Here is a 14,518-nt window from a genome sequence, read left to right as displayed (position 1 = left end):
TCTGCAGGGTGCAGTTTTAAAAGGAAAGGGCAAGCTTTCTGTTTTGTCCTATGGTACAAGAAAATATTAAAAAACAGAGGCCCCGGCTTTGCATATTTTTTTCATTTTTGTGACCAAGACCTGTGTTTTCAAAAAGTCATTCTTAAAGGAAGACAGCAAGAAAAGCAGTGATGTGGATGGACAATTAATTGTTTTCAAATATAAAATAAACAAAGAGAAAATGAGTTTTAAAAACCTAAGGGCATTGACTGCTAGACTATTGCTCAGTTCTCTGAATAAACTTATTTTTATTTAGAATCTTACCATAATATTATGAGATATCAAAAGAAATGTAACATTTTGAAGAAAACACAAAACAGTTTGCAAAGATGGAAGTAGCAGCAGCCAAGATTTATTTACTTTGATTAAAATTCCAGGCTTGCAGCATTTTCCTCTCTCCCCTCCTGCCCCTCCCCTTGCTCTCCAGGTTTCCTCCAGGTTTCCTCGAGGTGAGCTAGGCAGCCATCACCTCATGATCTGGTTCCTTAAGAAGCCTAAGAGTTGGAAACAGACTGCTCATTTCTCTTACCTACGGTTCTCACCGTTTGTTAGCATGCCAGGCTGTGACTGCTTTAGCACAAACACAAAACAGCCTCATCTGGCCTGACCATGGGCAAGACAGCGAAAGCAGCCATCCAGGATGTGGCAAGATCACCAGTTTTAAGTTAGGCAAGCTGTGTCCCCATTTGGCAAAGATTTTTTTTTGTGCTGTAACATGATCTAATCACCTTGTCAACATTTAAACCGTGTACCGTATCGCTTTGCTGCATTAAAATGCTTTCACGTTGGTCTTGAATATTTTTCATTCCTTCACATCTCACTCTCTTACCGTATCTGGTTCCACTTCTCTGTCTCTACTTTTCTCCTGCTGCTTCTCTGAAGTACTGTCAGTAGATGCTTAGAAATCTGAGCATCTTCCCTGCTTAATGGCTTTCCATTTAGTAAGTGGACTGGCTAGGTTGTGTATGAACAGAGTCTTAGCCAGCCTTTGATCTATTTGTGGGTATCACCTGCATATATATTATAGTAACCCAAGTCCAGAGTTATATCACACATCTTATAAAAACCTACTTCTTATCCATTGGTGATTCCCCATAGTGAATAAGCTGAACACAAAACATGAAACCGTAAATAATTACTTACTGTACCACCACCCATTCACCATGCCCTAATCCACTCATTTCTTTTTCTCAAGTGGTGCCTCAACTCCCAGTTTTTCATTCTCAACAGACCAGGAACAAGAGGCTGGCCAACTCCTTTCCTTCCCCCTGTGCTTGATGTCCCTGGGCAGGGAGTCAATTTCCATAATCACAAGTTGGCTCTTCTCTGCTTCTCAGCTAAAACTTGATTGTCCTGTGCCTCAGAGACAATCTGTCTCTCTCGATTACCCCTGCACCTTTTAGTAATTGTTCTTTTTCAGGTCATTCATTCTACAGGTTTTTTTCTGCTGGTCGGAGGTCAGAAATATCCTTCCTTCCAAGAGAGTTTTAGGGTTGTGTCTTGGTTTAGGTTCCTATGAAAGAAAACATGGAGATAAGGATTTGAATTAAATTAATTAATTTGAGAGGTCATGTTGGGAAATAGGAGGCATAGGGAAGTGAGTCTAGGAAGGAATGGAAAGTAATAAATTGTGTATGATTGAGCGAGTTGCCACTGTGGGCTTAGAGGCCAGTCTCACTGGGAACTCTGGGCAATAGCATGAACACAATGGTTATCTCAAATGGGGACAAGAAAGCTGAGGTACTATCCACCAGCTCCCCATCTGCTGTCACCATTAACTCCTTCCTTCCAATTTTCGCTTTTGTTGTACTGAGTATGCTCTCACAATCCCAATGAATCCTTAGGCAGAGAGTCATAGGTGTGACCAGCAAGAGCCAAGTGTGTGCAGTTAAGAGCCAAGCCCACAGCATCTGGGGCAGGGGGTCTTGGGATCTTTCTACAGATTCATAGAAGGCTCTGCCTGCTAGACTGAAGAACTTACTTGAAGTCACTTCAGCGTAGCCTGATGTTAAACTGCTTTGTGCTGGGTACAAAGTACCAGAGATGAAGAGACAGATAAAATACTCTGTCTTTGAGGCACTTACAACCTAGCAGGACAGAAGAATCACTAACTATCATCAGATATTTTCTAGTGCCAAGCAACAAGTATTAAGTGCTTTTCTGGCTCCCTTCTTGGTCCTGAAAATGATACTCTACCTCTTGGCCTTTGGACATATAGAATTCTTCTCTTCTCTCTCCCCACTGTCCACCCTTCCACCGCTGCACATTCCTAATCTCACTTGATCCAACACACTGATCACCACCCAAGCATCAGTTAAACATTGCATCTTCCAAAAACCTCTTATCCTCAAAGTCTGGGTTGTAAACTTTTCTTAAAAGTTTTCTTCAAATTCTACATGTTCTCATTGTGCTTATCTCAGTGTATTCTAATTTCTAGTTTATTTTTCTGTATTTTTCATGAAAATGTAAATAATCTGAGGGCAATGAATAGGATGAGTCTATTTCTTAGACACTAGTATCTTGCCAGGCACACAGTAGGTGTTTAATAATTGAGAGATAACACATTTTTCTCACAAGACACACACACACACACACACACACACACACACACACACACGCTGGAGGCCAGGTAGGATTGCATTCAGTGTCACTAACTATGTTTTATTTGCTTTTAAGCTAAGCCAGAAATCCCCATGATTGTGGAAAACAGTACCATGAATGTCCTGGGAGAGGTGAGTCATATTAAAGTCTTTGAAAATCTATAGTCTTACATGCCAAGGTGTGTTGGGTTGCACAGTTGCCAGGAACGTTTTCTCAGAGGACCTTACTCCTGGGCCCTTAGCCTACTAACTGCTGCTGGGCATGAAGGGAAGCTGAGCTTATTCTAGAAACCGAATTGGAATCCTTGCTTTGACTTAGGGCTCTCAGAAAGTGTGATCTCTCTCCTTAGTCCTTAAATTTCCTAGAAAATGGTCCCAATTGCTTAAACTTCTCCTTAATAAAAATTGAAGGAATAGCAGGACTGAAAGCAGTGTGAACCCTGGTTGAGTGAGAATTTTACTCAGCTGACATTTAATTTGTTGTAATCCATTTCCTCTACCACCTTTCCCGTGCTTTTATTTCAGTCACAAGAGGAAATGTGCCTCCTGTACTCCTCCAAACCATACCTACTTCTTTGGAAGTAAGAGAAAGGGCAGGAAATAAAGGAAAGCAGAACAGGCTCTTCTGACTTGAGCCTCTTCTGGGAGCTCCCAGTCTCCAGTCATTGGAATCTGGACCCGCTTCCCAGATCCTTCTCCTGTTGGCAGTGAACTTGAGCATATTAATTCACATCTTTTAGTTGGTTTCACTGTTCATATGAAGTAACTCATAAAGGTATCTGCTCACTATTATTGTTCTAAGAACAAAATTAATATGTGAAAAAATCTTAGTAAAGTTGTTGTCATGTATTAAATGTTCATTAAATATTGTTGTTTTTATTGTTATTACTACTATCTGCTTAAAATAGCTATCTTGTGACCTTATGATTTCAACCAAGCTCTACAAATCCCCAGGTAAAATAAGTGCTTTCATTAATTCTCAAGTATTTGCTGTTACATAGTGTGAGAGAAAATTATACTGACACTCTAATTTCTTCTCACGCCAAGAACATTAAATAACATGATTTGTGGTCCTGCTGAATATCAGTCATTTAATTCGACAGCTATGACAAATCATAACTAGACTCTACATGATGTGTTTGGATGACCATACATATGCATTACCTAAGTATCTATGTCTCCTGACAATTACATGTATTAATCTCTGAAATGACTTCTTCTGTAATCCTGAGTATATTAAAAAGTGTTTGTTTTTTTCTGCTTCAATTAATTCCCAAGTTTATTAATGGACTTAATTTCAATAGTTTAAATAAGGCAAATAATCTAATGATTACAGATTTTGGTAGTTATCTGTGTTTCTTACAAGGATCTGTTAGAGTCTTGGTGCCAATGTTTACAAGTAACGTAAGCTCAAGATATAAAACCATAAATTGGATCCAAGAATCCATTATAAAAAAATGACTACGCCTTATAGGCTGCATGTAATAAAATTTCCTCTTCTGTACCCTTGCTCACTTAGGCGCTGACTAGGAAAACCTGAGAAATTTCTTTCCTGGGGAATTAGTAAATAATCTCTCTCCAACTCCACATAACCAGCGGCAGGACATGGCTTGTTTATGGCTCTTTTAAGGTCTTGCCAAACATTAGTAATTCCTCATTCTAAAATTCTTACAATCACTGTTGTATCCTTAATGACTTATTACCCCTTCAAAGCCCTTTCACATACTTTTATCTTGTGGTGCTTTCAATAGCTCTGAAATAGGTGGAGCATCTGTCATTTTACAGATGAGATATTAGGGCCTGGAAAGTCTAACATTTGGCTAAGTCATTAACAAGAGGTGGAGCTGCGTACACCCAGGGAGGATGGAATGATGAGATGAGATAGTGCTCCAGGGTCAGATAGCCCTAATGTCAACTCCTAACTCAATCACCTACTAGTTACCTTCCATAAGCCTCAGTTTACTAATCTCTAAAACTGGAATAAGAAGAAATACTTCATAGGGTTCTTAGTGTAATTAAACTCATGCACAGGTCTGGAGTACATGGTACATAGATGTCTCAGGAATATGTTTTTTCCTATTACCTTCACCTACTCTTTCACCCATTCCTTCCTCTGCATTTTTATATATATTTATTCATAAACCCATTATATGACTGATTGTAGGAGATGGTGTGGGATAATAATAATAAAACAGAGCATGGATTGTGGGATCTGGTAGAACTGAGCCTGAATTCTCCTTTATCACATATTAATTTGGGTCCCTGGGACCTCAGTTCGTTAGCTTCCTCATCAGTAAATGGGGCAATGAGAGAATGTATGCAAAGCACCAACATCTGGAGAGCACAAGTATTCAGTTTTGGTAATCTACCCTTTTACATTCCCTGGAAATTAATCACATCAACACTTGTGTATTGGATGGGTAGTCTGTCCTACATCTTCACTGCAACATTCAGTTTTGGACTATGCTGGGGACTTGATCAGTTGTGAGCTGAGTTCCAATGGTTTTAGTTAAACTTATAAAGTCTATGACTAATCTAATTTTTCTTTAAAATAGGTAAGACACAAAATTAGTCTAACCATGATGCCTCTCAGACTGGGATATACCAGCGACAGCCAAGGAAAATGTACCACCTGTGGATAGCATGTTCTTGTGCATTCCTGAGGCCAGTATTTCACCAGTGTCCCCACATAGCACACAGCTATGTTCCTGCAGCTGCCATGAGATGGGAGTCTCTAATTCCCATCCCTGCCCCATGTAGCAGATTTTTGCATTAGAGCAAAAGATGCTGGGCCAAAGAGCCCTGCAGCCCACAGCTGCTGATGTAGCACAAGAAGGCACAAGAGACACATAAAACCCCAGTTTATTCAACAGTTCAGGCTTTCCAAAACCACAAATGCATCTCTATATTTGTGCTTTATGCTCTAATCCAATCACCTCCATAGGTCCTGTCCTTGTCACTCCCTACTTTTATTATGTTTGACAAAAGTTAGGGAAACACATCTAAAGAAAGCTATCTGACATAAAACAGGAAACAAAAACAGTCTGAAGTTATGTAGCCTAAAGAGGAAAAGAAACAACAATAATAGGAACCATGAAAAACAGACAGGGCTGGGGCCTGCCACCAAGCTGAGGCAGCCACAGAGGTCCTTTCTCACTGGTTCTTGTGATCATGCCAAAAAGATTTCAGACGTGTCTTTCAGAGTAGCAGACATGAGTTTATTAGAAGGGATAAGAAAAGAAAAAGGGGTCTCTCTCAAAGGAGAGAGTGGCACATTCCTTCTGCCTTCCAGTCTTATTGGGATCCCAGGGAAGTTTCCAGAGAATCATTTCCAGATTACCCCTTGACTTTTGACTGATAGCAGGATGACAGCACACTTTGAAGTCCCCACTGTGCACAGTTAAGGTCCAAGGCCACACTAGGTCTCTTTACACCATGCTGACCAGTTCTAATTATTGTATCTCCCTGAGTTTTGGGATCTGGTCTATGTAAGGGTCTCCCCCTCCCTCAACACACACACACACACAGGATGACTTGTGTTCTTATCAGCGTTTTAGACCTGCATTTCTCCTGAAGATAGCAGGTTGTTTGCTGAGGAATATAACATAGCCTATTGACCTAAGCCAGGCAGGGCTGCAGGTAAATTACATTTATGGGGGTCAACACAGTGGGCCCAGTTTATAGTATCCCCTTGACCTCAGGTCAGTTATCTATCAACACCATAACTTAAAAACCATGCTGTAGTTAGGAAAAAGTATTTACAGAACAGCTTTGGTAGCTTTTTGTGTTTGTTTGGTTTTGCAAAGCTTGAACCCTTGTGAATTTTGATTTTCTTAAGTCTCATTCCCAATGTATGATTTGGGGTTTTTTCTTGATGTATTAAGTATGACAGCTTTTTTTGTCGGGCATATTTTGTGGCACTAAAAGTGCTCTGACTTCAAATGTCTAAGTGTATGAGTCCCAGAAACCATCACCATTTGCCTTGGTGAGCACCCGAACTTTCAGCATAGAAGAGGAGGACCTTAGAAAGTGGCACTGTGCCCTTGTGAGGAAACCACATGAGAAAGTGAAGTCCTTATAGCAGCCCTTTTCTAGAAAGAGAGAAAGAGAGAGAGAGAGAGAGAGAGAGAGAGAGAGAGAGAGAGAGAGAGAGAGAGAGAGAGAGAAAGAGAAAGAGAGAGAGAGAGAGGATATTGTAGAACTGCAGCATAGCCTGGGATTTTCTCAAGGCTAGTGTTTGGACTTCTGTTTGTTCCACAAACAGCTCACAGGGGAGACAGGTCTCACTGCTAGCCTCCCAATGAGTCTAGAAAGTAGGAAGAATGAGCCATGTAGGTGAGGACTAGAGAAGGCAAGAGTCCATTTTTATACCAAGGTCTCATCAGTTTTTGAGGAGGTTGGTTCCCATAAGTTACTTGGCCTATCAGTGAGATGATGGGACACTGTCTTCATCTCTTCTTGTCTTCCCTGGCTCTCTCAGTCTCCACTCCCACACATTTAAAAGAAAAAGGAGAAGTGCTAGAGGAATCTTCCAACACAAAAGTCAACCCCAGCACAAAGCCCAGGGTGGTCTCCAGTTTTATTTTATTCATTTAACATTTAATATCCTTAAGAATGCAGGAGATTTTTCTCTCCCTTTTTCAAAAGTATCTGTGAACATTTAAAGATGGACAGTCATTTTAAAAATCAGAGAACAACAGATTGCCCTGCAGTTATGTTTGAAAGACACAAGAAAAATCTAAAACCTACTTATTGAATGAATGAATGACTGGCACAAAACAAAAGCAACGTACTAAAACTGACCTTAAGAGCTAAGACAATACTCTCTGTCCTTCACTGGCCCAGACAATTGCAATTTCTTTTTTCTTTATATGGTGAGGTCTGTCTTCCCCATCTTCACATTTCTTCCCGGTCCCTTTTGCTTTCTTCTTGACACTCCTATCTCTGTTCTTTATGTCTCCTTACTTACTCCATCTATCTTCATTCTGAGTTTCTTTGATCTCTTCCTCTCTTAACAGGTCTTAATATGACATTAGATTAATTTTTTAAGGTATTTGGGAGTCAACTTTATATTTTTATCATGCTTAAATCAAATGAATTGAAAAGTGTTTGCTTTTCTCTGTGCTAATTACAGAGTAATTTGTTGAAGTGTCAAATTGTTGGAAAAAAAACTCACAGGAAGCTGCCAGGTAATACCGATGAAATGACTTTAATCTGAGCAGATGGCAAAACACATAACTGGTGGGGAAAAAGATGCCCTCAAGTGTCCAGAGAGCTTGGGCTGGACCTTTGTCCTTCCATGGGGGATCACACAGAATAAGTTTTGTACCTAGGTCTGAGATCATCACCAGGATATGTGCAAACATCTCTGTCCCAGGGAGTCTGGTTGTGCTCTGCTGGAGTCTCTGAGATGAGCTGCTCAGGAGGATACATTCTAGCTCGCTGCCCAGCCTCAACTGTCTCAATCTTTACTCCACTGAAACCACGTGTTAGGCATAAATCCAGTTATTTTTACTAAACAATACTGACCATCTACTACCTTCTGCCCTGAAACAACTCACAGGTAGATGATAGCCAAATGACTTCCATCTTTAGTTAACACATTCTGAGGTTTTTGCCAAGGGTCAGCAAATGCTCGGACCCTGTATATAGGCCTTTGGTCCACTCAGACCTGTTGAGATGAATCACACTATGTACTCGTTCTCTTAAAAATAGAAATGCCACCAAATCGTGCTTTATGTTTGAGCTGGAACTAAAATGACTGAAGTCAGTATTGACAGTCCCCTAAGCACAATTTAAACAAAATGGAAAGGATGTGCAGCTGCTGGCAGGTCCTTCTCACCACGCTGGCAGGCCTCCTTCTCAGCCTTCACCTTCCACTTCCTTCCCAGGATGGCCCTTTCCACCTCCTCCAAGGCCTGCTTCCATCTTTCCACAGCCCTCTCCTGCCATTCCACTGCCCTTTCCCTCCTAAGCACCTCCTTTTCCCTCTGGTTGGCCCACAAAGCCAGGGTGCTGGGCTGCTCCAGGAGCCTGCCCCAGTCTCCCTCAATGCACACGGGAAGCTGCGGCCCTGGGGGCCGTGGGTCCTCGCGCTGCCCAGCCTGGCTGTGGCCGCTCTTCTCCAGCGTGCTTTTCAGATGCTTCCATAGAGCAGTGGTGCCCATGTTGACCCCTGAACACATAGGCAGCAGGTGGCAAACTGGTTGGGATGGTGACCAGCACAAGCAGGGACCAAGTGGAAATACTCCCATGCCTCAGAAAACCAGGTTCCCTTGTTGTAGGGTATCAAGGTGGGCACCAAGCTCTCCAGCCTCACAGAACTCCTCCTCCTTCTTCATCTCCAAGTCTCCTTTTGCCTGAATCCTGGTTCCCTCCTCTTCCTCCTCTTCTGGCCTCATCATGTCTTCATGACTGTCTTCAGATGTGCTAGACATGGACAAAATGTCTTTAGTCAAGTCACAAGTTGAATGTGTATTTGGGAAGGGACTTGGGTAACTTTTGGGGACTCACAGTAATGGTCAAAGGCTGTGGGGATGTGATGTTTCCTCCTTTCTACCTCACTGGAGAGTTGAGGTGAGTCAGATTCAGGCAGAATGGCCTATGAGTACATTTCTTCCATGCCCCAAATACTTGCTGATCCCTTCTTGACTAGGCCAGGAAGACAAAACTGTATTATTTCCTGTAGCAAAGATGTTCACTGCCCCAAAATTACAATGCTTTTAAGTGAACTCAGTGTTCACCACATTACCCATTAAAATAGGCATTTTTACATATCGAAAATTTTAGGTTTTCTCTTTATTCTTCTCCTTGCTGCTTCCACTGTTTCTGTGCTCCTTGGTAATTACAAAATGTGTTTTGGGAGGGGGAAAGAACAGTCTCAGAGTTCAGGCTGTTCAGGACCTACAGGGTTGGGGCCTCCCTGATCTTCCTTGATAGAGAAAAGCAAACACAGATACTCTTGGAAGAGAGACACCCCCTTTCTAAGCTGTTTCAGTAAGTAGTCCAGAGGTTGCAAGGCCTGCCAGGATCTGCATAATCAAGTTTTCAGTGTGAGATCAGTTGTCCCTAGAGACATTTCTCTGAGGTTGGGATTTTAAGAAATCTTACCAGCAGGCCTCCCTGCTTTTTGCAAGAGGGGCTGGAATACACACAGTAGGGGCTGGGCACATACATCCTCACAAACCTGGTGTTGCCTGGTTTTCCTCAGCAGGCAGCTCACTGTACTCCCCCTTCCCTACCATGATCACCTTCCAAGTCAATAGCTAATAAAACCATCCTGAAGCACCTTCAACCAAATGCTTGGCTTATCTACCACATTTTAGAGATGACTAAATAAATAAATGGAAAACTATATTGCATTTTAAAAACAATTATATAGCATTTTTAAAACAGTTTGATTTATCTCTCCATTCATGTGTTATTTCTAAAATTGGCGAGAGTTTTATTCATCAAGCTTGGCAACCCCAAAGAGTTAAGAAATCCACGCCCCCTCGAGACATAAGTAGGTACTTACAGGCCAGGAAGTCTCTGAAATTGCCCCTGATCTCTTTCGTGCTGGGTGGAGGTGCTCCTGAACACCTGGATGCTTGTTAACTGGCTGTTACCTCCAGGAGGAGGGCACCTCCATTTCCGAATTCCTCCCACTTACAGGAGAGTCTTGTTTCCATTGGGTGTGTCTCTGTCCATAAGGTTCCTCTGAAACAATTAGACAAAAAGGTAAACCTTTTCTCCACCCCTCCACCACCAAATAGATGTACCTGGTAAATGCCATGTAGAAAAACAGTTTGTCAAGCACGTACAAGTTTTAGTTCCATTTCCCTGTGATGAGATTATATGATCACTCAAGCAAAGAGAGATTTAAGGCAAAAGAGTGGGATAAAATTTAGGCCAAAATCCACATGCTTCAAGGAATCTGTGATTTCAAGTAGTCTTACAAGTGTCAGATCATGAGTTTTGACTTTGGGTTTGACATCTATGGCTGTTATAAATGCAGTCAGGAGAAAAGTTAAAGAACTTGCTGAACAGGGAAGACTAAGTGAAATAAAACACCTAAAATTCGAAGAAGTATGGGAAATGGGGAAATGGATTTTGGAATGTTTTTTATTGTATTATGTAACTAGAGTTGGAAAAACTAAAATGCTTCTGGCTTCTACTCACAGAAATGAAAAAATAGTCACCACTTAAGCAAAAATACACTTTGAAGCAAATATATGTATTTACATTAACACATATTTAAATATGAGAAGGAAGACCTACCAAGAGGAGATAGGAACATATTGAAGATGTCCATAAAAACATTTTTTTTTTTGCATTGCAGAAGAAAAGTAGAAAACATGTAAGGACTACAAGTTAAACTTCCAATGGGGAAAAAAGGGTAGAAAGATTCCAAATGGAAATGAAGAAACAAATAGGAAAATTTTAAAAGAAAAAAATCCCTTTGTACACTAAATAGCTAAATGTTTTCAAAATGAACTGTTGAAAAGATCTTCAGGAAAAGTATTGTCCAAATTTAGGTAAGGTGAATGGAGTTAACGTAAATAGTCAAAGTATTTAATCTGTAGAAATGAGGAAATGTTATAAATCCTAGTTCTTTTACTCACTGCTTGAAAAGGGCTTGGTGAATTAAGGACAAGTTGTTGGAGCAAGAAAAAAGACTGATTTCATAAACCAGTCAATCCAAGAAGATGGTGGACTGTTGTCCACCATCCTAAGGACCATCTTAACTCAGCATACATTTCCGGCTTCTTTCATCTTCAGGCAAGGGGGAGGAAAAGGGGAATTTAAGTTAGGAAGAGATTGATGGCTGCATCTGCTTAGACCTCTTTCTAGTAGCCTAGAAAGGGATGCTGTAAAATCTGGTAGTTAACTCTCTGTTGATTTTACAAGTAGTCACAAGTTCATGATGACCCTGCAAATCATAAAGACATCTGAATTATTCCTGTCTAGGCATGATCGGCCTTGAGGAAGAAAGATAGAGAATTCAGGAAAGTTTCAGTTAAATCAACCGTCTATTATTAGTTTTAGACAAACATTCCTTAAATAATTAACAAGGGCTGCACACTCAGGGAAGCAAGGTGTTTTCTAGTCTAGTGGAAGTGTGGATACATACAACATGGAGGAGGTAGAGCTAATTTTCCTCTGAACTACAAGCGTGGCTATGGAAATGATTGACCAGTCTTAGAGTCAGATGTGGACTCACTTTTCTTTGGCATATCAATCTCATCATGCTCTAACCATATACCAGCTCTCTCAGCCTCTGGGGCAACATTCCCAGCTCACATATGGTCCTCAAAGTGCTCTTCCAGGGAGCCCTTGCTCTCTGTCGATGTGGGGGAATCCCCCACTACTTTCCAACAGAGACCACCAATAGAATCCAGACCCATACCTTGTCCACAAAATGTGACTCAGTTTTCTAAATTATTTTCAGATTTCACTCTATTCTCTACTCCTAAACAACTGTCCAAATACTTTTTTGGAATTTACTATATAATTATTTTCCAGTGCTTACTTATTCCATATATAGTTAGAATAATGCATTGGAAAAAACTTGTCTCTCAAACAGCCGACACACAAGGAGTTTGTGAAGGGTTTTTTACTTCTCAACCATAGAACACACATGTGTATGAGTATGTGTGTGAATGTATATTCCTAAGCAGATTTACTTCATATATTTTCAGATTTAGCATGTTCTTGCTCATTTAAGCCAAGTGGAAGTTCCCTACTGAAGACAGTTCTGCTTGCCCTACAAACCCATATATTTGACATATCCTCGGGCATTTGACCTCTGGTTGAACCACTTTAGTCTTTGACTTTTCAGTTTCAGAGATCAGGAAGAGTTTTAGAACAAGAACCTAAACTAAATCTTGGAACACAGAGTCTGGAGATCCTACAGAATATTTCAGAAATCTGAATATAAGCAACCTCTAAGAATTAAATCTGTTCAACTGTCTTTGGAAGAGATCTGTTCAGTGAGTCAGCTGTCTTTGTAAAACAATGAAACCCCGACTTGTTCCTGATATTACTGTATCGTCGTTTTTTGGTGGGTTAACAGAAAGTGGAGGAAATGAATCATAAGAATGGATAAAGACATTGAATGTAATACAAACCTTTACAACATTTTTTGTTTTGCATTTCATTTCCTATGCCTCTCTACTCCTTTATGGACTAACAGGAAATAAAAGTTCATTTCTGGCATTTTATTGGATGAAATGAACTGAATTCTCTTTACTTAATAAGAATATATTTTCAGGGATCTGGTTTTACTTTTTATTTTTTAGAAGAAAAAATGACACAATTTCCTATTTTCTACATCACTGCCACATGCATGTGTCCCCATTGCCTTGAGAATACAAGTGTTGAATGAGCAAAAATACTGAAAACTGCAGTATTTGCCAACCACTGTCATGGGTGTGATATGTAAACCCCTTCGTAAGTCTGCTTGTTTCCTTAGGATTTCAATAGTGATGTACTGAGGGATGGTAAACTGCACCTCAATGGGATCCCACCAGAAAAATGTTACTTGGCACCCTTCGGTTTGGTTTCTCTGCTCTGTAGTTCAAATTCTTTGTGAGTAACCAGTTTATAGGGTAGCACACCAAATATCACACACAGTTAATTGTTCTTTATTCGTTAACTCTGTTATTTTTCAATCGTGGAAAATATTTGGAAACTAAGAACTAGGGCCAGACATATGAAAATATATATGTCTCTTGATTAGAAAACAGGTTTGAAAGCAAAAATAATTGAAACGGGGACAGACCTCCACAGATCAACAAGTTCTTTATTAAGCAGTAGAATGGCACATTTTCAGGGAAGAAAAATGGCAGCTGGTTACAATAGGGATCTGATTTTTATAGGGTTTAGTAAGCGTTAATCATAGCAGAATGTTTAGTGTGACTTAATCATTAGAGACTTAATCATAGCGGAATGCGTCGGTTGGACAGTCAGGAACTGGAAATTGTGAAAGATCAGAGCCCATTGTTTTCCTTCTCTCCCTGGGACCCACTGTCCTCCTTTTCTCCCTGGGGGTTGTTGCTTTCCATATTGTTCAAGGTTAATTACAATTTTATCATAATTTTATAGGGATCAGATAAAATAAAAGGGATTCAATAACTATTACTGAATATTTTCAACGGGCAGTAGAAAAAGTATTATTGGCATATAATAGTCAAAAATAAAATACAACTAACGTGGCATCTAAGTTCCCTGCTTTTGTAAGATAGCTACCTTTTATTCCCTTTTTTTTTTTTTTTTTCTTATTTTGATATGATATGTTTTACCAGGAAACACCTTGGACTGGTATTGAGGTGAACAATTAGTTCCTAATTGTGCCATTAAATTTTTCCACTTCCTTTAGCCTCTTGATGACTTGATTTTTTTCCATCTGTCAAATGGCAATAATAAGACATAAAATCAAGACAAAAATTAATAATAATTAGGAAAACTCTTTACAAGTCAAAAATGGTATAATTATATTAATGGTTTCTGTAGTTGTTGCTACAAAAAGAGTCTTTTACATTGTTTGCATCTCTCTTCCCTTTTAATCTAACAATATTCCTTTCTGGCCTCTGCCTGATATAACTCCTTCCTTCTATTCTGTAGTCTCTATTTAGTACTAGATTTGTCTGCCTACACAAAGTTCTAATTTCCCTTTTCCAAAACCCATAAACCAGACAGGTAATGTTACTACAGTCCTAGATTTTTAAATTGACCTAGGGTTCTAACCATGAATGTATAACATCTCTGTAGGCAATAAAGTACAGCAAAATGTGTAGTAAACATTTTAATACAACCTGTCTCAGAATTAGTTTGCCCTGTTAAAAAGAGAGAAAATCATGTTTTGCCAATTTGTCTTATGTGAATGTTGGTGAATGTGT

The 14,518-nt window shown here is 40.0% G+C and overlaps 2 protein-coding genes across 2 annotated transcripts in view; one reads left to right on the top strand and one right to left on the bottom strand.

The window, feature by feature from the left end:
- Positions 1-14,518, top strand: part of Cd96 (CD96 molecule) — a 91,645-nt gene that overhangs the window by 33,245 nt on the left and 43,882 nt on the right. Inside the window, exon 6 of the mRNA XM_047565059.1 lies at positions 2,716-2,771. Within this exon, the coding sequence (XP_047421015.1) occupies positions 2,716-2,771 (56 nt within the window). The remainder of the gene's footprint in view (positions 1-2,715; positions 2,772-14,518) is intronic.
- Zbed2 (zinc finger BED-type containing 2) lies at positions 7,890-9,043 on the bottom strand. The gene is given in 3 exon segments (XM_047565058.1): positions 7,890-8,820; positions 8,823-8,941; positions 8,943-9,043. Coding segments are annotated over 3 exon segments (606 nt in total). The 3' UTR covers positions 7,890-8,434.

The sequence above is a fragment of the Sciurus carolinensis genome, chromosome 9 (assembly GCF_902686445.1).
Source record: "Sciurus carolinensis chromosome 9, mSciCar1.2, whole genome shotgun sequence".
Taxonomy (NCBI): Eukaryota; Metazoa; Chordata; class Mammalia; order Rodentia; family Sciuridae; genus Sciurus; species Sciurus carolinensis.
This window is presented reverse-complemented; position numbering and strand designations above follow the sequence as displayed.